The sequence below is a fragment of the Gobius niger genome, assembly GCF_951799975.1.
Source record: "Gobius niger genome assembly, chromosome: 20".
In the NCBI taxonomy this organism is placed as follows: domain Eukaryota; kingdom Metazoa; phylum Chordata; class Actinopteri; order Gobiiformes; family Gobiidae; genus Gobius; species Gobius niger.
The window spans coordinates 23,176,595-23,199,255 of NC_136871.1; the positions used below are offsets into that span (position 1 = coordinate 23,176,595).

Sequence of the window (22,661 nt, forward strand, 5' to 3'; positions counted from 1 at the left end):
AGAGAGACAGGGGAGATGAAGATAGCTCTGAAGAGACTGTAATTACAAAGAGCCATTTCCTGGTGCCTGATGTGGGGCCAAAGACAAAGGAAGGAAACATACATTATTTGCTTTAAAGGAAATTATGACAATTTTCCTTCTTTTTTTTTTTCATCTCAAAAGGTCAATCCACCTGGTGGTCACAACAAGGTTTTGTTTCTGTTTTTAGTCCAGACAGCTTCACTGGGTTTGAAGCTCTTCAATTGCCTCAACAAAGTACAGGTATAACTAAGAGACGCATGGCAACTTGTATTTAACTATATCTAAATATGCCAGCTGAAGACGGCTTTTGTACGGTTGGGGCTGAATAACTTGTTTTCCATAATCTCAAACTGGGTTGCTTTACTTCATCTCAATATCATGTGGACACTTCACTTTAAAGCTCAGATGCTCCAGAATTCAGTCTCTGAACTGAAGGCCTGCACCAGCGCCAATTAGGGCTTGATTGGGGACAGGTGCTGAATCTTTTGGTAGCAAGAATTTAGATTAGAGAGAAGCCGTCGGTTAGGGTGCATCAAAAAATATTTTTTTTGAATTTCTATATGGCTGGGTGCCAAAAGTGTTCCAATGTATGTTTTAACAACACATGCAAAATATTTTTCCAATACATCAAGGTTTAGGGGTGCCAACTCACATGTGTTTCTGTGGATAAAGGGGCAATGGTGCTAACCGGTCACCATAATTCTCTGAGGTAATTTATAAGGTATTTATAAGTTTGTGTTGGGTATGTGTACTCTTATTACATATCATTACCATATCTGCAGTTGTTTCTTTGTATATTGAAATTCTTTTAGTGAAATGTAGTCATATTTAGAGGTATTTCGTGCTCACTACATCTAGGTTAGCTTGCTAGCAACAGTTAGCTGGATAAGTTAAGTTACGCTAAGTTCCTTTTATTAATGTCTATAGAGCAGGGGTCACCAACCTTATTTCAGCTGAGGGCTACTTTAAGAGCATTAAGTTGTTCGAGGGCTACCAGTTAAAAACAAATCCTAAAGACTTAAACGTACACTGTTCACTTATAGGATATTGACCCCATATTATATTAAAATAGCTTTATTTTAAACTCGTACTGAGTCACAAGAACCTAAATAACTGTAATTTTAAGAATTAGATTCAAGAAAATGAAGTGTTTTACACTTTAAAAAAAGTCCCATGGGCTACTGGACATGCCCCAAAGGGCTCCTGGGTGCCCGCGGGCACCACGTTGGTGACCCCTGCTATAGAGAAATTAATTATCTTCATTTGACCCATCCTCCACTTTTAGTGGTAGGGAAAACCAGAGTACCCGAAGAAAACCTATGCGAACACGGGAACAACATGCAACCTCCACACAGTCCCTCGGTGGGAATCGAACCCGGACATAAATATGTTAGCAAAGCTATCAAGCTTATCATCAACAGTAATTTAGAGAAAATATCATATTCAGAGTATTGAAGTCTCAAATTTATTGAGTGTAGCAATGTATCTGTTCAATTCACATTAATTTATTTGTGAGTGCAGCTAGTTACTCTGATAGTGATGTTGTTGAAGGTTCTCATTGTTATGATGAATTTGACTATGTAGAGCTTAGATTTGAGGCTTATGCTGCATAAAACATCATAGTGATATTAGGTATGATAAGATACCCAATCCTATATTGTCCTTGTATCATTTTCATTCTCAGGCACTCTACAACACAACAAACGGGCGGCACGGTAGTACAGCGATTAGTGTTCGTGCTTCACAGCTAGAAGGTCTTGGGTTCGATTCCCACCCGTATGGGGCCTTTCTGTGTGGAGTTTGCATGTTCTCCCTCTCCGTGTCTGCATAGGTTTCCTCCAGTATACTCCGGTTTCCCCTACCACTAAAAAGATGTATAATAGGTGAATCCTTCAGCCAAGTGATTCTGACCATCAGCCTGGCTCCACATGGCGGCACTGCCGTTGCCCACTGCTCCTTACGGGCTGCCCCAAACAAACAAAGCCCCAGGATCCAGCTAAGATGCTGCCCTCACCAAGTGGTCCAAGCCAGACTAGCAGTCACAGCCTGGTCTTTGTTCTGGGCCCTAGCATTACCAGTGAGGATGGCATCATCACTGGCGTTAAGCTGTCAGATCTTGCGATGCACGCTTGCCAAGCGGAGGGTGTTCGTTTTGGGAACCTCAAAATCAGGACCTTCAGCGTGCTCTGGGCAGCTGAGTGTGAAGTGGCCGTGATGAGGATCAGCACCTCCAAATCCATGGCCATGAAAAAGGTGCTTCAGCAGTGATGTGGTCGCTGTATCGGACTGTTGTGGTGAAGAGGGAGCTGAGCTCTCGATTTACCGATCGATCTCGGTTCCCACGCTCACCTATGGTCATGAGATCTGGGTAATGACCGAAGGGACAAGATTGCGGATGCAGGCGGCCCAATTGAGTTTCGCAGGGTGGGAGTCATATTGGGAGGAGGCCCAGGACACGCTCGAGGGACTATGTCTCTGAGCTGGCCTGGTGTCACCTTGGGGTCCCCCCAGAAAAGCTGGAGGAGGTCTGTGTGGATCGGGGTGTCTGGGCATCTCTTCTCTGTCTTTTGACTCCACGGCCCGGCTCCGGATAAAGTGGAAGAAAATGGATGGATGGATTTTCCACTAGGGTTTGTCCTTTTAAGTGTCTCACAATTCAATGGGCGAGGAAAGCCCTTCTCTATTCTCCTCATGGAGCTGACATTGCTGTAGTACCACCCTCTGGTGACCAGGGGTGGTAAACAGGATTCTGTTTGGGACTTCAGACCTCCCTAGAACAGCTTAAAAGCCTAGCAAAGATTTATATTTTTTCTATAACTCTCTATGACCCATGAGACAACGCTGAGTGACATATTTTAAGGAACAGGCTTCAGAGAAGCATCCATGTAAGCTTCACATATGACTCGGGACCAAAACTATGAGTGGGGCTGAATGAAACACCAGCTATATCCACTTATATCTTTGGTAATGAAGTCATAATTTTAACATTGCTATGTTCAAATTATATTATAAATAAATAAGTATGCCAGTGTGGCCAGTTATGTGTGTGCAAAACGTACTTTGCCTACGCTAACGGAAAGTAAGAAAACCTATAGGACAAGGAATGTGTTTTTCCATCTATACATAGTCCAGCCACTATGACATTGACGAATACGTAGCTTCCCAGACAGACAGTCTGTCTCAACGAACCCCACCGAGAATAGCTGCTTTTACTTGGAATTTGGGCCGGCCAATCAAGTTTTAGAATCCGCCCTGTACATCCCTCATTTGCATAATAGGATATAAACCCCATGTCTATGTTTGTTCTTTGTGAAACTTGTTCCATACGTTTCTCCCAGTAAATATTCTTAATCCACGCCATTGTCTCAGATTGTTCTTTCACATCTCATGATTTCAGATGGCGCTGCGAGCAGGGTCAGCACTCTAACAGGTAAGCAACTTTACTTGTTTGTTTGCTGACCAAATTTTAAAGATGTATTTGGTGTGATTTAGGAATTCTGAATTGGATATTGACAATTGGGGACAATACCAGAGTAGCAAAATTAAGATATGGGCCCATATAAGGTATGTCTGTATGATGAATGAGGTTCCAGACAAGGTCTGAGGTATTTGATTTGCGGTAAAGCACAGTGATCCTTGGATCTCCTAGTGCGCCAAGCTTGGTTCGTTGGTAGCAGCACATCAGGTCTTTTACCTTTTAGTGCGCGAAAACTGTTGTTCGTTGGTAGCAGCACATCAGGTCTTTTACCTTTTAGTGCGCGAAAAATGTTGTTCGTTTGGTAGCAGCACATCAGGTCTTTTACCTTTTAGTGCGCGAAAACTGTTGTTCGTTTGGTAGCAGCACATCAGGTCTTTTACCTTTTAGTGCGCGAAAACTGTTGTTCGTTTGGTAGCAGCACATCAGGTCTTTTACCTTTTAGTGCGCGAAAACTGTTGTTCGTTGTGAGAAAGTACCAAATGCTGTGCCTGTGTGAATGGTTGATTTTGACACTCTGTGATTGCCTTTTCTAAACTTTTATGGGGATGACAAATTGTATATGAATTTCCTGAGTATCCAAGAGACCAAGTGGATGAGAATATTTACTGTTTAATTCGGAAACATTGGATTAGATACAGCAAAAGTTGTAAATTGACATCCTGGGGAGATAACCTAGTAAAATGGATAGTACTAAAATGTACATTCATGGCAAAGTTAGAAAAACTTAGTTACATGAGTAAAACTAATGTAATGTACTGACAAGTAAAACTAATGTAAACATGAAAATAATGCCAACTAAACCTAAAAAACTCAAAGGTCCTAAATGATCGAATAATGCTTTGTCAATGTGCAAGACAAGACAAAAGCAACAATTCAAATGCGGGACATGCAATTGATCGTGTGTTACAAAGTTTGAATAAACGGCACAACCTCTAAGAGGAAAAACTAGACAAGGTTTTCCTTCTGGCCAGCGCAAAGTCCTGGCAGAGAAGAGAAGAATATCTGGGTTTAATCAAACGAAGAAGCTCTATCCATCATGGGGATTAGCTCTGACCACTTACACAGAGCTACGCCAAGGACGAGATATAGGATACGGAAATAAATAATTTCCATATATTTATTTTATTCTATTTGTTTATTTGGATGCGATAGTCCAAGGTGATGAACATACATAGATGTAAACATGTCAAAATTGTAGCCTTGAGAAAATTACGCATGTTTCTAAACCTAAATCTAGATCGGACACTATATTAATCTCTGGAAAGAAATCTCCGAAAGGAGAAATTAGTTCTCTGCATTTGACCCATCCTCAGTGTCGCATGGGGCAACCTGTAGGAGCAGTTAGCTGCCAGCATGGGCCGGCGCTCGGGGAAACATCTTCATGGTGTGGGGCCGGGCTGGTGGTCAGAAACACAAGAACATGTTATTTATAACCTACCACTAACATACGCAGACACGGGGAGAACATGCGGGCCCCACACAGAGGGGCCCCGTCCGGGTGGGGGTCGAGCCCGGGACCTTCGAGCTGTGAGGCACGAGCACTAACCGCTGTGCCACCGTGCCCTTTAAGTGGCAAGACCTAAGGTTACTTTGAAAATTAAGCAAAGTTCAGTAGCCCAGCATTAATTTGACCTGTACTCATACAACTGAGTCCAGGCCAAGCCAGTAAACCTCTTAAAAGAAATAGAACTTTTAAGTTAAAAATAGATAAAGATATTTTTTATCGCCATGACACTCAGATGTTATGTTAATAATCCAATATTGGACTAGATATTCGCTAATGATAATAATAAAAATTATCAGAAAAAGAAATAAATAAAACGAAAAACTTTAAGGTATTTGTAATGTTATGGAAAAAAAAAAAAAAAGAAGAAGAACTGTAATAGCAGAAATAACAAATAATCAGTTTGAACTGTATGGCTAAGTAATATAGAATAAGAACTAAAGACCTTTTGATATTACCAAACATAACAATCATGTGTGCATGTCAAGTCAATAGAATGAACCTCTCCGGAATTCCATTATATGAAGCTGAACAAAGCAAATATATTTTAGAAGGCCCTCTCTAAAAGGAGAAGGAGAACAGGGCATTAGATCACTAGAAAAAATAATATTTTTATTCTGAAAATAAAGGAGAAGAATTTCCCACTGTTTATAGCAAATCATATTGACAGCGCAGCCACCACAATCAAAATTCACATAATTGATTGATTGATAAGTATTATTGATGTTATTGGTGCATCACTCCTGAAGTCTCAGTGTTGTGCAGAATCTGATATCCTTTTGATCGCTTCAATAACAAGGACGGACCGCCAGAGGAATGACACCTCACAGACTATCATATACCTCGTTTGCCAAAGGGGGGGCACGAGGCAACACTGGAAAAAAGTGCACTGCCAGTCAGCGGTTAGAGTTTGGAACTCTCGACAAGAAAGACTCATGCGATCAGGAACTTGAAAACACGAAAAAGAACTTTTCTCCATGTGGGACTGGTCATGTTGGATTATAAACTGCGTTGCTCCATGTTCAACACAAGTTTATCCTAAAGGAGAAATCAAGACAGAAACTGTATCTCAGGCTGATGGAAAAATTCCATGTTTACGACATGATGGACACACTCTGAAAATTCCAGCCTCTTGTCCACTCATCACGTTGAAGTTTGATCCCTACAAGTCCGACAAGAAATCGGGAATCTGTTCTGTACTTCCAGAGACGACAGAAGGGTGTGGCCAGTAATATTCAATATTAGCTAACAGACTGACGAAGTAGAGAAGGCAGAGTTCCTTGGTAAAAAGTGTTTGTAGCAGCTGTCATTATGTACGGGAACAGGGAAAATCCTTCATTCTCCAATCAAAAGTGCAGACTATATGAAAATTCAGAAAGAAGAGAAGCAGTTATAAAATTTGAAAAATTAATTATTCGAGTGTTCCTAAGCACTCTCCGTTGATTCTTTTGACATGTACAAGTTGTATTATCTGTCTCATACGGCAGACTTGAAGTATACACATGATTGGTTATAACAAGAGTTCATATAATTGACCCTGAAACCAGGGTGAAGCGATTTGGGTGATACACACCTGGACTTCAATGTCATTTTGATTGAAATTAATTTAAAACAATGCTCACTGATACAACGATTGTATACTGCTCTATGGAAGTTCAGCTATGAAAGCTGATAGTAAAGCCATTTACGTGTAAATGTTGATGACCAACACCAATTTATTTCAGTGTATTGTGTATCATTTAAACCCATTCAGTTTGCTGAACGTCTAACATTATCAACAATAAGTGACAATAGGCGAATCAAATGAATCTGCTAAACAGATTGTAACTCAATATGAAATAGTAATAAAACTTAATAATATTATAATCACAAAGCTTCTTGTAATGTTCACATTTAAAGTTGTCAACCTGTGTTTAAGAAAAATAATGAAAAATGATTGTCCTAAAGATAGGAGTAAAATGCTGAGTTGACAACACAGTATAAAGAGAGTTAAAAATAACCAACGTCAGTGCAGTAACCAGAGAGAATTCTGGAGCTTGTTTCAAGTGTGACACACTAACATTTGACCTTCTGTTCATCTAGGTGCCTCTCCGGTCACAGGGAGCAGAAGAGATCCGGGAAAAAGCTAGAGCTGTTAGAGCTCAGTAGACAACATTCTTATGTTCAGTTAACTTACTGCAACTAAGGAAGATAGTTTAAATACAAATTGAGAATTATAAAGATTAGTATTTTGCTCAATGAACTACCAAAAGTGGACACACCTTCCGAGAGTTCGGGATTAGTATGCAAACTCATGTATCCAGAAAACATAAGCTTTGGAAACATACACCTTAAAACATCACAATAATCAAAAACAAAATTTAAAAAGGACAAAATGACGACCCTCTTCCGAGTTTAAGTCATCAATGGATTCTAATTTAAAAATAAATATAAATAATGATAATGTTTCATGCAAGTTGTTCGATCCGCTGTTTGATATAAGAGAGCTTTCAACGAAAGGAAAAATATATAGAAAAATAATGCAATCAGATCACAGAGGACTACAACCATATATAATATGAAATTTTGAATGACTGTAAAAAACTTGTGAAAATACTAAAACGAAAAAAGAAAAAATAACAGGCACAACTATGGATTAAGTGTAACAAAAAGTAATATAATGTGTTTCATACATTATGTCTAATATAAGAATTTATTTTACTTTAAGAGTAATACGAACAATAATAGTATACTATGTTGGCCTAAATATAGGATCATAAAAATTAGAGAAAAACGTAGTGAATCAAAATTACACGTCAGGGGGGAAAACATGATTAAACAAGTTGTAATTAACTCATTGATAAATCTAATCATGATAAGAACTAGTTTCTCTCCCCATGGAAACTGTAATTATCTGTTTATTTTACAACAACTAAGTAGACTGCCTTGGCAGTGGACAATATTAATTTGTTTAAGTCATAACATTAATAACATGTACAATACATTTACTTTTGTTACTGAGTCTCTTCAACAGACTGAGAATGTGAAACCTCTAAGGCATAAAGAGCCTGTTCAACCAACCCAGAGACAGAAGGAGGATCTCCACAGACATCGATACAGGTCTTATAGGAGGAAGTACCTGATGGATGGGTAAAACAATTGAATTTCAATTCCATTTATATGTCACCAACTCTTGGTAAGAACAACTTCATCTTTTTATATTGTTTGATGTTCCGGATAAATGTGTTAAGCCATGTCTCTGTGTCTACATCTTGTGCATAACATTGAAAGTTTAACCAAAAGAAAAATACCCATAAGAACATTATTGGCATTCAACATACCATCTATGGTGTTGAGTATTACTTATCAGTTGTCAATTACTCTCAAATATATTACATTTAAATCAAGTGTCATAAATAGATGAACTTGAATCCTAATCACTGGGTAAACAATATTTGATGTACATGCACTGATACATGCACCACTTTTGACCATAGTATTGACCATGAAATGCCAGATATACCTTGTACCTTTTCCAACATACAAACTTTCAGAGGGACAACTACACTATATTACAATGCACATTCGTTAGAGGAACACCATGCACCACTCGAAACAATGTGGTGATTCCCAGTAAATCCCAAAATTAATGACATATTATAGAATAACTTCACTTCTGACTGTAACACCTCTTTTTGGTTTATTGCCAGGTGAACTTAGGTAACCCCTGGAGAGAGGGGGTGAGAGGTAAAGGAGGACAAATTTGGAGTCAGAGGGAGACACCACACGAGAGCACAATGAATGACAAAACGGCACCAGGAGGAGCCAGGAATTCAACCAAGTCGGCGCCAAATGCAACAGAATAAAATAAAGGCTTATTTTTTGACAGGAATTGATATAGCATAATGTTATATCTACATGTAAACGTATTAATGAATACGCTCTATTCTGTCTATCTCTGATGTGGCAACAGAAAAAGCACCTATAGTTGTTCTATAATCCTGATTTTAGACTTTGATAATGACGTGCCCTATCATACATGAATGTTTTTTGTTTATACTTCGCATGCTGTGTATTGTCAATAAGACAATTAGAAGGAATGCAAAAGAACTAGGGAATTGAAGAGAAAAAAGGGGGGATTGAAGTCATAATTTTAACATTGCTATGTTCAAATTATATTATAAATAAATAAGTATGCCAGTGTGGCCAGTTATGTGTGTGCAAAACGTACTTTGCCTACGCTAACGGAAAGTAAGAAAACCTATAGGACAAGGAATGTGTTTTTCCATCTATACATAGTCCAGCCACTATGACATTGACGAATACGTAGCTTCCCAGACAGACAGTCTGTCTCAACGAACCCCACCGAGAATAGCTGCTTTTACTTGGAATTTGGGCCGGCCAATCAAGTTTTAGAATCCGCCCTGTACATCCCTCATTTGCATAATAGGATATAAACCCCATGTCTATGTTTGTTCTTTGTGAAACTTGTTCCATACGTTTCTCCCAGTAAATATTCTTAATCCACGCCATTGTCTCAGATTGTTCTTTCACATCTCATGATTTCAGGTAACAATAAAGTCAATTAGATGACAAAGAAAAATGTGAAGCATCATCCATTCCAACATGGCGCCCAAAACATTTTGTTTTGGATCTAACGTGTCTGTCCGTGATTTCTATTAGGGGTTTGGACCAGAATTACACAACATATAAAACAGATTTTAGACAAACTTGATACAGGCTAGCCAACCTTGAAACACTAAAAATGTTGGTGTGGATCCAACCCACAAGGAAGGTTCACAGGCCATGCGAGGATGTCCCATTGCCCTCCATTCATTTGTCTATAAGCTGTTGTAAATGAAGAATCTAGAAAAGTCAATTCTAAGAAATTCCCAAAGTTTCCCAAAGGACAAACACACTAATGTTGCTTGAGTTACCCTATAGAACAGGTTTCTGTGTAAAATGTAACCTTATTTTACCTTTCTGGGTCAACTTTTTGGAAAATAGACTAAAAATTGCGCATTTTTCGATATTTTACAGAAGTTCACGTGCTAGTTGGCACCCCTAAATCTCAATGGATTTCCACAAAACTTTGCAAAAGTCATTTGTATATGAATAGGAACAAAATGCAATGCCAGCCAAATTGATATTTTGGAATTAAAATTTCACCATGTAAATTTGATGCACCCTACCGTCGGTGTTCATTTGCATACTGGTTTCAGCCAGTGGATCTGGCAACCCAAAGTGCCTTAGTGGTTTCTGATAAGATAATAAGCCCAAACACCTCCAAACATAAACTATTTTTACATCATGTACACATTTGTGTGTATAATTGTGGATAAATAAACAAAAGTTATTTTTTAAGAAATCTGTAAGGCACTTGACCGGTCCTCATTTAGGGTTGAAACCACAGACTGTGAAAGACATGGACGTGGCTGTTGAAGCCTCATAGGACATGGGAGCAGGCTCCGCAAGTTCCTTGCTCTATGGACTTTCCATTAAAACATTTTAGTCCCTCTTTAACCTCTCTAATAAAAATAAATAAATTCTCACGCGGGTGTTTATTATCAATTTAATCCTCATCTTAATTCTAAACACAGCTAATTGCTGGGTTGCAGGTGACATCGTCACATTTTAGAACCTGCAACCCACCAATACAGTGGGAGGAAAATGTGATTATACTGCTTGAAATTTCTCATATTTCCAAGATTCATCCTGATTGTTGTGAGCGTCTAATCTGCAACTACAGAAATTTTGAAGTTTTGATGTTGACGTGCTGTTCCATTTTTCCTTCACACATGACGTTGTGTGTTCCTCCCAAACAATTCAACTTTGGGTCCAACAGTCAATATTTTTCCAGTAGTGCTGTGGAGCATCCAAGTGCTCTTTAACAAACCAAAGTTTAATAGACGCTCACAACGATCAGGATGAATCTTAGACCATTCCTCTTTACAAAACTGCTGCAGTTCAATGAGATTCAGGTGTACTTACTTATTCCTCCTCCTCTCCTGTGAATGTTTACATGTAATGGCCAATAAAAATTTGATCAAATGTAAGTGTGTGGGTGATATTAGTTCAAGCAGACACTAGTTAATCACTCTTATGATTTTAATAAAGACCACATTTTATGACCAATTTTTGGCAGAAATGTGAGAAATTCCAACTTACTTTTTCCTCCCACTGTAATAAAAAAAAAAGTTACCACGTGGTGTTAAAGCTGTACTTGAATCAAACAGTGAACGTTTTGTTGTGAGTATAATCCCTCTATACTGTTGCCTAAATATGTTTCTAGCTCTCACAGACCCTCCGCACATCCCAAATGTTCACTTGAGTTACTTAGAAGCTCGTCTCAGCCGGAGTTCAAAGCAAGACATAGGCAATGCTAATGCTATGCTAATTTTAGCCTCTGACTTCCTGGTTTGTGCTGGAGGAAACTGCGCAATATTTTGACTTTTTTTTTCTCTATTGGCTCTCAATGCCAACTACAGAATAAGCCAATAGCACCTGTAGAGTACTTCAGAAATGCATCAATCACTTCATAATAGTACTTCTAACTCTGCTTCTAAAGCCAGCCCTCGTGTTCTCAGCCATTCCCCGACAGAGCGAGGCGTCCTCTGTGCCGAGACTTGATGTTTGATATAGTTGAGATGCTTGATAAGGGTGAGTAGCTTTTGCGGATGGACTGTTATTTGCGGCAGTGGCGGAAAAGCAGCGGACCACAGGAGCCCCCGTCCCTGTTGCCCCTGGCGACCCTGTGAAGCTGATAGGACGGTGACAGCAGCAGCAGATACCTGTCACATTATTCACACAGACAAACCCCACGCCCAGCACTACGACCGAGGACACACCAGATCTGTCATACGCGATGGAAGTAATGACTGACCCCATCATATTTCAAGATTGGATATGGCGTGGACAGACGGTTTGGAAAGGACGTTACCATATTGTTGTTGTTTTACTTAACTCTATGTAAGTGAGTAAGCAGGTAAATAACTGGTTCCTGTTGTTTCTCCATATTTTTTTCTAGCATGTTCAGCACATATGAATCAGGTATTGGTGAAAAAAACACGTTGGTTAGTTAACAGGTTGGTTAAAGTTGGCTACATTACCGAGATAGAATATTGTTATCTGAAAGTTATGAAACAAGCTCATCTTAAAGGCACCCCTGTGAAAGATTAAGATGTTAGAAATGCATTAGGGAAGCTAGAAATGAGCGTGAACCACAATTAACAATATAAAATTCACACACTCCCTTTGAAATTGTTTGCAAACAAATAAAAGCTTGTATAGCGCCTTTCATTTCTGATAAGAGCATGAAAATCATTCTCCCCTTTCTCCATTAAATGTGCTTCATGCAAAATGTATGAGCCCGTCTGCTGCAAACCAATGTCTATGCTGCCTACGGAGACACATAAAGCTTTACATGTTCATAAACTTACCAGTACAACGAACCACACCTCACTGCTCTTGTGTCATTAAAGGAAAACGACAGGTTTGATGACAGAAAATGACACCTTCAGAACCCCGGGTCTCTCACTAAGGTCAAATGGATTTCTATTGTGGCTTCGGTCGGACAGTGTATAAGACCCCAGCATCTCTCACTACCACCGCAAGCTGCCGTAGTGTTTGCGCTTTTCATTAACACCTCCTAACGTGTCGATCACAGTTTACCTTATGAGCCTCTGCTGCGGCGAGGCTCATAAGGTCCGCCTCCCGAGGGTCCCACCAGAGTCAAGCCCTGGGTGAACGGTGGATATTGCCAGCACGCTGTTTTGACACGATAGAAGCTGGCCTGAGAAAAAACAAAGAAGCCCTGCCCTGCAATTCTTCATTTTTCAATATAGGCTTGTTCAATATGTAAATCGAAATTCCTAATGGTGAATAAATGGAAGAGTCAATGTTGCAGCTTCTTGGACCTCTGAAGTTGGTCAATAATGAATAGCTAGTGTTAAGTCTCAAGAAAATGAGATAAAAACACAATGATTAGCAGGATAATAGCACAAATCCTCACTTATCTACTTGAAAGTGATTCATCTTCTTAGTGTGTAGTGTCTGGTGTTTATGACCCGTTGTATTTCCACTGAACAAACACGAGCGATGATCCTTTCAGCCGCCGCGGCTTGATACCATAAACAACAACAGTGTAATGCAGATCCCATACCTGATATATCAGAGTCACTGAGGGAGTCTTCGTGTGTGGGCAGTGGTCGGAGCTCCGGGACGTAGAAGTCTCCCTGTCGAGCCAGAGGGGCAATGTAGAGGATCTGTCCCGCTCTGTAGACCTCCATGAAGGGGTGAGCGCACAGCCTCCTTTCCTGGATGACCACAGCAAAAGACGGTGCAAGAGTTATTCACACACAAAGCAAGGGTCTGTGTGGGCTAGGCCTGTCACGATAACACATTTGAAGTTTGATATATTGAGGTAGGAAAGTATCGCGATAAACGATATGATTGACGCTAACGATGCTGGATACTGTCAACTCTCAGGCATAAAAAAGACAGTAAAACTTTGTTCTAAAAGTGCATCATCATATAAAATACCACACAAGCTGCAATAAACATGAAATATAATAACTCTATTTGCTTCAGTTAGAAATCAAAGTTTTACAAAGAAAAAAATAGGGGGGAAATGCTAATACATGTACAGATGATAAACATCGAGCCCAAAAATGAATAGTCTATCTGTTATTTATTGAACGATAAGTCGATATAGTAATTATCGTGACAGCCTTAGTGTGGGCCCGTTGACACAATACGGGAGGCAAATTATCGAGTGTCAGATTAAACCTAAAGGTGCTATAAGGAACCAGCAAGTGCAGTGTGTTAATCGACACATTTTGTACTTGCATCGTCATGCATGAGGACAGGATCAGACTGTGCACTTTTTCCATTTAAAGGAAAAAACGTGTGAGGCGAGGAGGACATTGTGGCAGCTCTAAGGGCATGTCACAACACGAGCCAATCATAAAAAAGAAAAAGAAGAAGAAAAGAAATTGGCAAACCCGAAGTGGGGAAAAAAGGAAATTTGTATGAGGTAGAATTATGGCATAGAATTAAATGTAAACATACTCTATTTTATTGATTATTATTACAAACTTTGAAAGATTACTGTAACACATAGCCATGTTTGTATCTTATTACGGGCCCCTAATCCTTTTATCAATAATTCATAAGTTTGATTTTGTTTTTGTGTTTTCCCTACAAAGCCTGTCTGTATTCACCCGTCCTACAGAGCGGCACAGATCTCGCTGACACTTCGACGCTCCTTTAGGCTCCTCAGACCTGGAAGTGTCACATGACAGAGACCACTCCAGTCTTTCTCATTAACCTTTCATACAACGCCTTTTCATATTCCACTCATGCACTGTCTAACTCTGGGCTCCCACACATGTGCATATGCTAAATGTCGAACCACTCCACAGTGCTCTCCATTCGTTTTTATTGTTGCCTATCGTCTTATATCTGATTGCCGTGATTAAGTTAGCCCAGAAGAGAGGACGAGAGGGCAGTGACATTTGAAATGTGTCTTTTATTAACAGGTAGGTGTGATTTTAGTATTTGAATATTTTGACAGTTTGGACAGAGGCAAATCTATTTTTCTCTTTGGATAATTCACCATTATTGAAGAAAATATCCCAAAAGAAAGTCCCAAACTGTTAGTGAAATTTGCTTCTTTTGTTGTTTTTAATTGGTTCTTTCAAATCGCTGAATCATTAGCAATGACAAATATTTGAAAAGATAATTCCACAAAACTAAGTAAAACAAGTCATTACCGGGATATTATCTGATTAAAGTTTTGCTATTTGTTTTTAGTTCATTCTTAGTAGTTGCTGCTGACAGTACTAATATCCACACTGTCATATGTACATTAATTATGTCCCTCTGTCACAAACTGAACTCATGTCTTAACAGTTTTATGGTTTCCACACATTTCCCCAAACAATGAGAGGACAGTGACAATGTTCATATTTTGCATCTTGTTTGCTGTGAATGAACAAAGAGATAACGCATCTTCAATTCCCATTGCAGGCGGTTCAGACTTTGACTCAGACCTTCATTGAATGTGCCAACAAAAATGAGGTAATGACATGACTAGCCGTCTGTAAAACATTTTTTTTTGCCATTTTCGAGTCTAATTGAAGATAAATGAACACCTCTGTATTCACGGCACGCGTTTTTGTTCATTTCTCACACTCCACTAAAATCTTTTAAGCCTGAGCTTTTTCAACCATAAATCATTTCTCAGACTTCTCCAAATTCACTGTGGATCTCCTCTAGCTGAAAATCTCTTCACAATATTATGAGCATAGACTGACAGATGCTTGCTGCTACGTCCCAGTGCAAGTTGGCTGCCGTTCATGTAAAAGTAAGAGAGATGTGTCGAACTAAATTGTCACTCAAATGAGGATTAGGTGACAAGGCAGGTTGGAAAAAAAAATGCACAAAAGCTTCACAAGAAACAACTTTGTCTTCAAAGTTTCACGCCATCTGTCCCAACCTAATTATGACGGGAGCGATGCTCCTCTGGCTGCTTCCTCTGTCAGCGCTATCGCCTTATAGCAGCATCAATTATTACTACATCTATCTTCTGTCAATGACAATGGGGCTGGTGCCACTATTGGAGGGAGTTGAGTCAGACGAGGGCTACCGCACGCTGCATATTGATGTAGCCGGCCGGATACATGCGGACACACGCGTTTCAATTTGATGTGGGTTGAAGGTTGCTGTATCAATAAATGATCAAATGTAAAAGAGGAATATGTTGTCACTACACTTGCACACACAGATGGGCCGGGGATTAATATTTTATGGGCAAGTCTGATTTGCTGAAAATAGCTTCCTAATATTGCCAGACTAAATTGGAGGTGCAATAAAGTTTTGTGTTGTTATTTTCCACAAGTCACACTGCAGAACTTCATGGGATGAATTGTGCTACAGCATGTCACAGCAAATAAACTGCTGCAAAGGCAAATGAAAAAACAAACATACCTAATGATAACAATGTCGTCTTTGGAATTGGATATTGAAATTAGCATTTGAAAGAGGACAAAGTGTTATTTATAGTTTTCAAGCTGTGGTTATCCAAGATTATGTTGTATTCATGGCAGTGATCATTAATCAAACTGGAGAGGTCTGAGGGTGGTACCTATACAGCTCTTTTAATAAGTCCATGAGAGTTTTCAATGCCAACATCTCAGTCAGTAACCATGGCAACACACTTTAAACCAGTGTTTCTCGGACCCTGAGATGAGAAAATATATTCCATTCCTTCCACTCCTTAATCTGTCAAAATATTGTGTTCATTTTCGCATGTTGTTTATTTAAGCATTGCATACGTCTATGAAGCTGAAATTATGATAATTATGATAAGACTAATTGAAACATTTCCTGAAAACATCACTTTAACCAAAAAACTAAAACTAAAAAATGGTTCTGCGACACATCAGTTGCTTTAAACAGTGGCCGCAGATACTAACTGGGAATGTGATATTATAGTGACAGAAATTGGAGCAGAGTAAACAGGAGATCTACCTGCCAGACGAGTGCTAATCCACACAAGCCGCCAGTTCATTCAGGATCTTGGATATTTCGGATATTAAGCTGAACACGGCTCCTCTCGGTTGACTGTGTGAGACTTGCTTTTTTTTGGCCAAACAAAAATGATCTGGACTGGGCCCATGTGACTGGCTTTAACGCGTCAGAGCAGACAGTGATATCTCAGAGGGAGATATCAAACCACACAGCCTCTGCAGTCCTGCCTTATGGAGTCATTCATTTATTTTGATTGTTTTCATGAAAATGCAGAGTTGTACACGCCACAAACACTTTCAATGTATTATTTATCCGTGATCAGAGGGGGGAGATGGAAGAATGATATTCGTATGTTTATCTGCCCCCTGAGTCAACACAAACAATATTAGATGGCTTTAGCACGGTTCCTAATTTATGGCATATGTTTAAGCATTTTTACAATGAACACAATCAAAAATCAACTTGGTGTGATGCGAGTTGTTTTTTGTAACTCTTTTTTAAATACCAACTTTTGCACTTTTTAAAATCCTTCTTTTGAGAATTCCACACTTTTACACCAATAACAGACAAACACATTTGTTTCAAAGCTGTTTGTGCTATTGGATGTTTAAAGTCATACCGCCCTCTATGATTTTCATCTTCACAAGTAACTTTTGTAAGTCCTCTGGAAGAGCTTTGTTTTTGGCTTTGAACATCACCAAGAGTGTTTGCAATTCTACAATGTCTTTTAGTTTTAATAATCCTGATCTAATGAAGAGTGGATTTGTGTGGTCTCTAAATCCTGCTTTGGGAATAATACGAATGGCTCTGTGACGGGTCCAACAGCTGACAGTTTCATCCACCAGGCTTTCAGAAGCTGAACACTCCCCTTCCCTACCTCTGGTGCACCTTGGCCCATGTATTTCATTCCATTGCTCATCTTTTTGCATCAGTGGATTGAGGGAAACAACATTTTCGATTCTTTGCATGTGCTTTACATGCAGTAGAATTGCCAATAAAGTGATGTCACAGCATTGCAACAGGAAGACGACGGAAGACAAATGAGTGGCAAGTCTACACTGTTTTTGATTTAATGCTCAGTACTAAACTTTTAGGGGTTGTTTTATGAAGACAGGTGCTGAAGAGAGAGTGCAAGCTGGGAAATAACATACAGCTATATGTGGGAACCTAATTTACCATTTGAAACTGCTTGTTTTAGTTATATGGTTTTAGAGCAAGAATGATGGTGATTTATGATTTAATATTACTACAATACTTGGCAAGACATATCACCCAAACAAAACAAAAAAAAAAAAAACTGCCTGTAACCCAACAGGAAAACGGCCAACTTGTCAGCATTGCACCACCTCCAGCCTTCAAACCTGTCCGGGGCATTGGCCACAGTAAGAGCAGAATCTGTCAAGAAAATCCAGACAATTGAAGCAAGCCGTTTCATCGTGTCTCACCTGGAAGAGCTCGTGTCACACAATTCTATCTTCATGCCAAAACCTGCACTGTCTGGGGGAAGGAGGCAAAACACTGGTCTCTGGTTGGTAATATACATCAAGTCAATGAACGGAGGGTAACGGGCCACCCATGCGGAAACTGAACATCATGGCAATATCAGGCCCACAGCTTGTAACAGTGTCTCTATCTTTCCAATAGTTCCACCCATGCAAAGTTTGCCAAAGTTGCATGCTGAAGCTAAGCATATCAAAAGGTACACACACTTAATAAAGAAAGATCAAGGAATTTAGTTTTCCTGCCATTTCAGACCCCAGAACAATGGAGAAGGTTTCATCAGGAAGGGTATCCGTGTAAACCGATTTACTGCAGAGGGGAGGCTGTGGCTGTCATGAAATGAGAGCCAAAATGAAAGTGATATCAAAATAGGACTAAGCTGGTCTCTAAATATCCATGTGCAATGTTGGAGGCTAATTAGTCCTGTGAGCTTTATTTTGCTAGGAATCGTGTACTAGTCATTGTGATGTTTATTATTTCACTGCTTTGGCTTTGCTTCTCGTTATATTTCCAACTAGAGAAAACAGATCCTTCAGATATCCTGGCACAAAAGTTAATTTGCTGTGAATAAAGTCTGCTCTCTTCAAGTTCTCCGTCTTTTGACTAATTAAAGCATTAAACTATTCAGCGGCTCAGGTAGAGGGTGAGCCCTCTTTTCTCAAATCCACGACGAAATATAAAAGATATGCAAATTGATTCAGCAAATAATATTCAATGAGTAGGATAATTCTTGCTGTGCGTACTCTCCATAAAATGATGTTATAAGGTTCAGTGTCCTCAAAGAAGTTATCAAACACGTAAAGCTGTATAAAGCCACTATTAAAATGAGAGGCAGAAACACAGGCAGAAGCAATAGAAGTTTAAGATGACTTCTCTGACAAGGACACAGGGCTGAAACAGCTGTTTACAGCGCAGTGGCCGAGCAGCGTGTACTAGGTCATCTGCCAGGCTCGAAAGGGTAAAGGATTAAATTCATTTTAACATAACAACGAATACAATGCATTTATGCTTTTAATTGAATAATAATATACAAGCAAACTTCGCAAAAATCTGTCATAATGAATGATGAATGATCTTAGTGTTCAAATGATGGAGTTAGAAGAAAAAATAATCTGATGCCACATGACACCCGTCACTGTGCCTGTCACAAGAACACAATTTCAAGTTCTACATGACACACATCACAATGAAACACAATTAACTTTGGTAAAATATGTTACAAGAATAGGCTAGAAAATAAGATTGCAGGGCCATGTCTGGTCAGAGGCTCAGGTTATAAATCATATTGAACAGATTAAATGGTTAAAAATCATAAAATATGACAATAAGGGGTACTGGTGCATTAAACACTCACATTTAAGTTTATTTGCTTCAAATAAACTGATTGGCAATTATCCTTATGTTTTTATACATGTGTGGGGTCGCTTCAAGGAAAAGAGGCTGGGAACCACTGCACTAATACACTGACCAGTCTTCAAGCAATTGAAAATGAGTGTGAAATTGTCTCACACCTTCTGTACGTGACATATCGCAGCTGTGTTGCACAAAGGTGTATTATTGAATATAATATTTGTTCGCATCAGTGTTGTTTTCGTCAAACGGGCGCTTTTGGGGAAAAGTCCTGTTCACAATGACACTTCTGCCAGTGCCTACAAAATCTGATGTTTAGTAGATTGATTTGCACCAACAAGTCAACACTGCACTGTTTCTCTGTGCGCGCCTAAAATCTGCTTTATATTCCTGTAGTAACTGATTTTCTCTTGACATCTCCAGTCCTCCATCCTAGGGACGGGCACAATTCATGGCGGCGCTCACGCAAACTTATGGAATAAGGTGAATTGTGGTATGATCTGTTTGTCAAAGAGATTATTATTATTTATCCCAATTTCCATTTTTATAATGAAACTGACAAAAATCTTTAAACACTTAATCACACTTAGAAATGACTAAAATGTGACTAAAACTTAAAGCGTTTTCGCTCAAAAGGCTAAGACTAAAACATAAAAGGGCTGCCAAAAACAACACTGGTTAGCATGGCGTCTTTACTTTCCATCTCAGTGGCCTCTATGACGCTCTAGGATCAATTGTTTTTTGAGTTTCTGGTGGATTTTCTCTGCTGATGGACCGTCTCTATGGTTACGCATCCATTGATCGATAAAGCTGTGGTAATCAAACTATTTTCTTGTCATAAACTTCAATTGGCACCACAGATCAACATTGCAAGCATAACATTTGTTGTGCGTCTCAACAATTCCTCCAGCGTGAACCAGGAAGTCAGGAAATTAGCACAGCGTGTTAGCATTGGCTGTCCACCCTGTTCATGTCTCGCTATGAACTCCAACTGAGACTCAAGTGAACAATCAGGATGTACGGAAAAAATACAAATCTACGTCTAGTTTTTGCCAGATAATATTGTTCCCACCATTAAAAAAAACAAAACTAAAAATGTCACCACTATGGCCACTTCAGAGAGTCAATCATTTATCTTTTTTTTTGTAGAAGAGACTAAATCTATCTGAACTGCTGCAGTACAGCCATTAATACAAGACAAAAGGCAATGAAATAATGAAGGACGGGGATTCGCTGAGACAAAACTGTCCGGGATAGGTTTCTGTAATTGGGCTGAGAGTGGAGGATAGAGTAGTTATTGATTTTATTTGATTTTCTCCCTTCTGCAGGTCAGGACCCTGGGGACTGCAGAGCACACCTAACGGCAGGGTCACTGTAAGGTTGGGATTTCACCAGCAGTATTCTCAGCATTACATTAAATAAACTACAAAATCTCCCGCACTGCATGACTTCAACTAACTTTGTGTCTTTAGGCCGCATTAAACTTACAAAATTCAGACTTTTTGGTTTGGGGATTTTAAAAGAAAAGTTGAAATTCATTCTTTTTTTTTTTCAGTTTTTCAATAAGTACTGGTAGGTTGAAGGTTATCTTAAAAAGTCTATTTGTCAGAGCTTGAGCAGTGGTCATCATGCTTTCGCTGGAGTGCCCAGACTCTGACGTTATTGTTTGGACAACACATGCATTTTGGGATCGTTTTTGTAATTGTGTCACTTTTAGCCTCTTAGCCTCTTACCCCCGAACGCCATTTTCTCCACTCAAATCTAATAGCTTCTCGACTGGAGAGTGAAAGTGTGACGACTCGTTTGAAAGCTAAGACCTACCAAATTGAGTGTAACTTAGAGGGACTATACAGAGTTTAAAAATGTTAAAACTAAGTCCTTTCATCCCCCTACATGCTCCAGCCATGTCTTAATGTGTAGAATGAGCTCAGACCTGTTCACCACAACTGCCTCTAAAATCCTGCACTGTCTCTCAAAAAAGGTGTTAATTCGGGTCCCAACTGCTGTCATGCATGAGCTTAATATAGAAGCTGCAGTTACACTAAGTCTTTTTTTTTTTACCGTGTTTTAGTTGCTTTCTTCTTTGCTTTTTTTCCCTTGCGTTTTTTTTAAATTGTGTTATCGTCTCTTTTCCGGCATGTTTTTGTTGCGTTTTGTTCCCTTTTTTTCCCCATTTTTTTTTCATCACTTTTCAATTGTTTTTTGTTTTAATAGCTTTTTCATTTTGACGCTTTTTTTCCAAGCAGGTCTTAGATTTGGGTAAAGCCAGACTGGAGAAAATGTGCTCGGTTCAAGTGGGGGTTAGGAGGTTAAAGCAGTTCAAAGGATTGACACTTCAGTTAATCCTGGCCATATTTTCTGCTTTCTGGCATCTTTGTTTCAATTAGAGGAAGTCCTCAAATGTGCCCACATGTTGCTCTGTGTCAAATAAGTGGAAATTGGAAAACTGGCAGTGCAACAGGAAAATTATTTGATCGCCTCGCACTCGAACAGAACATCTAGAGCCAAAGCAGTTTGAAAATTCAATTTCCAGCCTACTACATCTGTCATCATTTGTGTCATTTTCCAACAAGAATTTGAACAGATTCTGCATTTTTTTTTTTTTACCGTACTGAGAGCAGATTTGGCTTGACGGAAGTAATCAACTGAAGGAATTTCAGTGCCGTAAGGCAAGGGTGCATCATTTTGGGAAAAAAAACTGTGTAGTAATTTTTTGGACAATTATTAAAATCAGCATGGAATTGTATTTCCTGGGTAAACTTTCAAAACATATACAGGATCATTAACATTTGTGAGGAATCATTCATGAATACAGGAATCATTCATCACAGAACATGTTGGGTATACGCATTTAAGATGTTTGCAAAGGCCTTAATACGGCCTAAACGTCTCTGCAATATGCTATTAAACCTTTTTAAAATGGTCTATTGTTTATAAATCGTGTAGCCCTACATGTGTTCTGCAAAACACATCTATTTGAAGTCTCAAAAAACAGAAGGATAAGAGTCTAGTGACAGGATGTGCTTCCCCTTTCCAGGTTTTACCCGAGGCACAACATCTGCATGTAGTTCCTGGAGTGAAAACATACATGTGAAGTCCTGAATGATAAATAAATAAAGGTCTTATTCTTAGAGCTCTAAAATAAGACACATGGACTTAAGTTTCCCAAGTGACAATGACATCATTATGGAAGTCAAGAATGGGCCACGCTAGTACAGAAATAGCATTGTTTTTGTTGTAGCGTCACGTTATTGTTCATTCATAATCTTCTGTGTGTTCTTGATGGTGGAGTTTTAG

At 39.2% G+C, this 22,661-nt stretch overlaps 1 protein-coding gene across 1 annotated transcript in view; it reads right to left on the reverse strand.

Moving 5' to 3' along the window:
• Positions 1-22,661, reverse strand: part of tex264b (testis expressed 264, ER-phagy receptor b) — a 42,909-nt gene that overhangs the window by 4,108 nt on the left and 16,140 nt on the right. Inside the window, exon 3 of the mRNA XM_079578220.1 lies at positions 13,144-13,297. Coding sequence (XP_079434346.1) covers positions 13,144-13,297 — 154 coding nt within the window. The remainder of the gene's footprint in view (positions 1-13,143; positions 13,298-22,661) is intronic.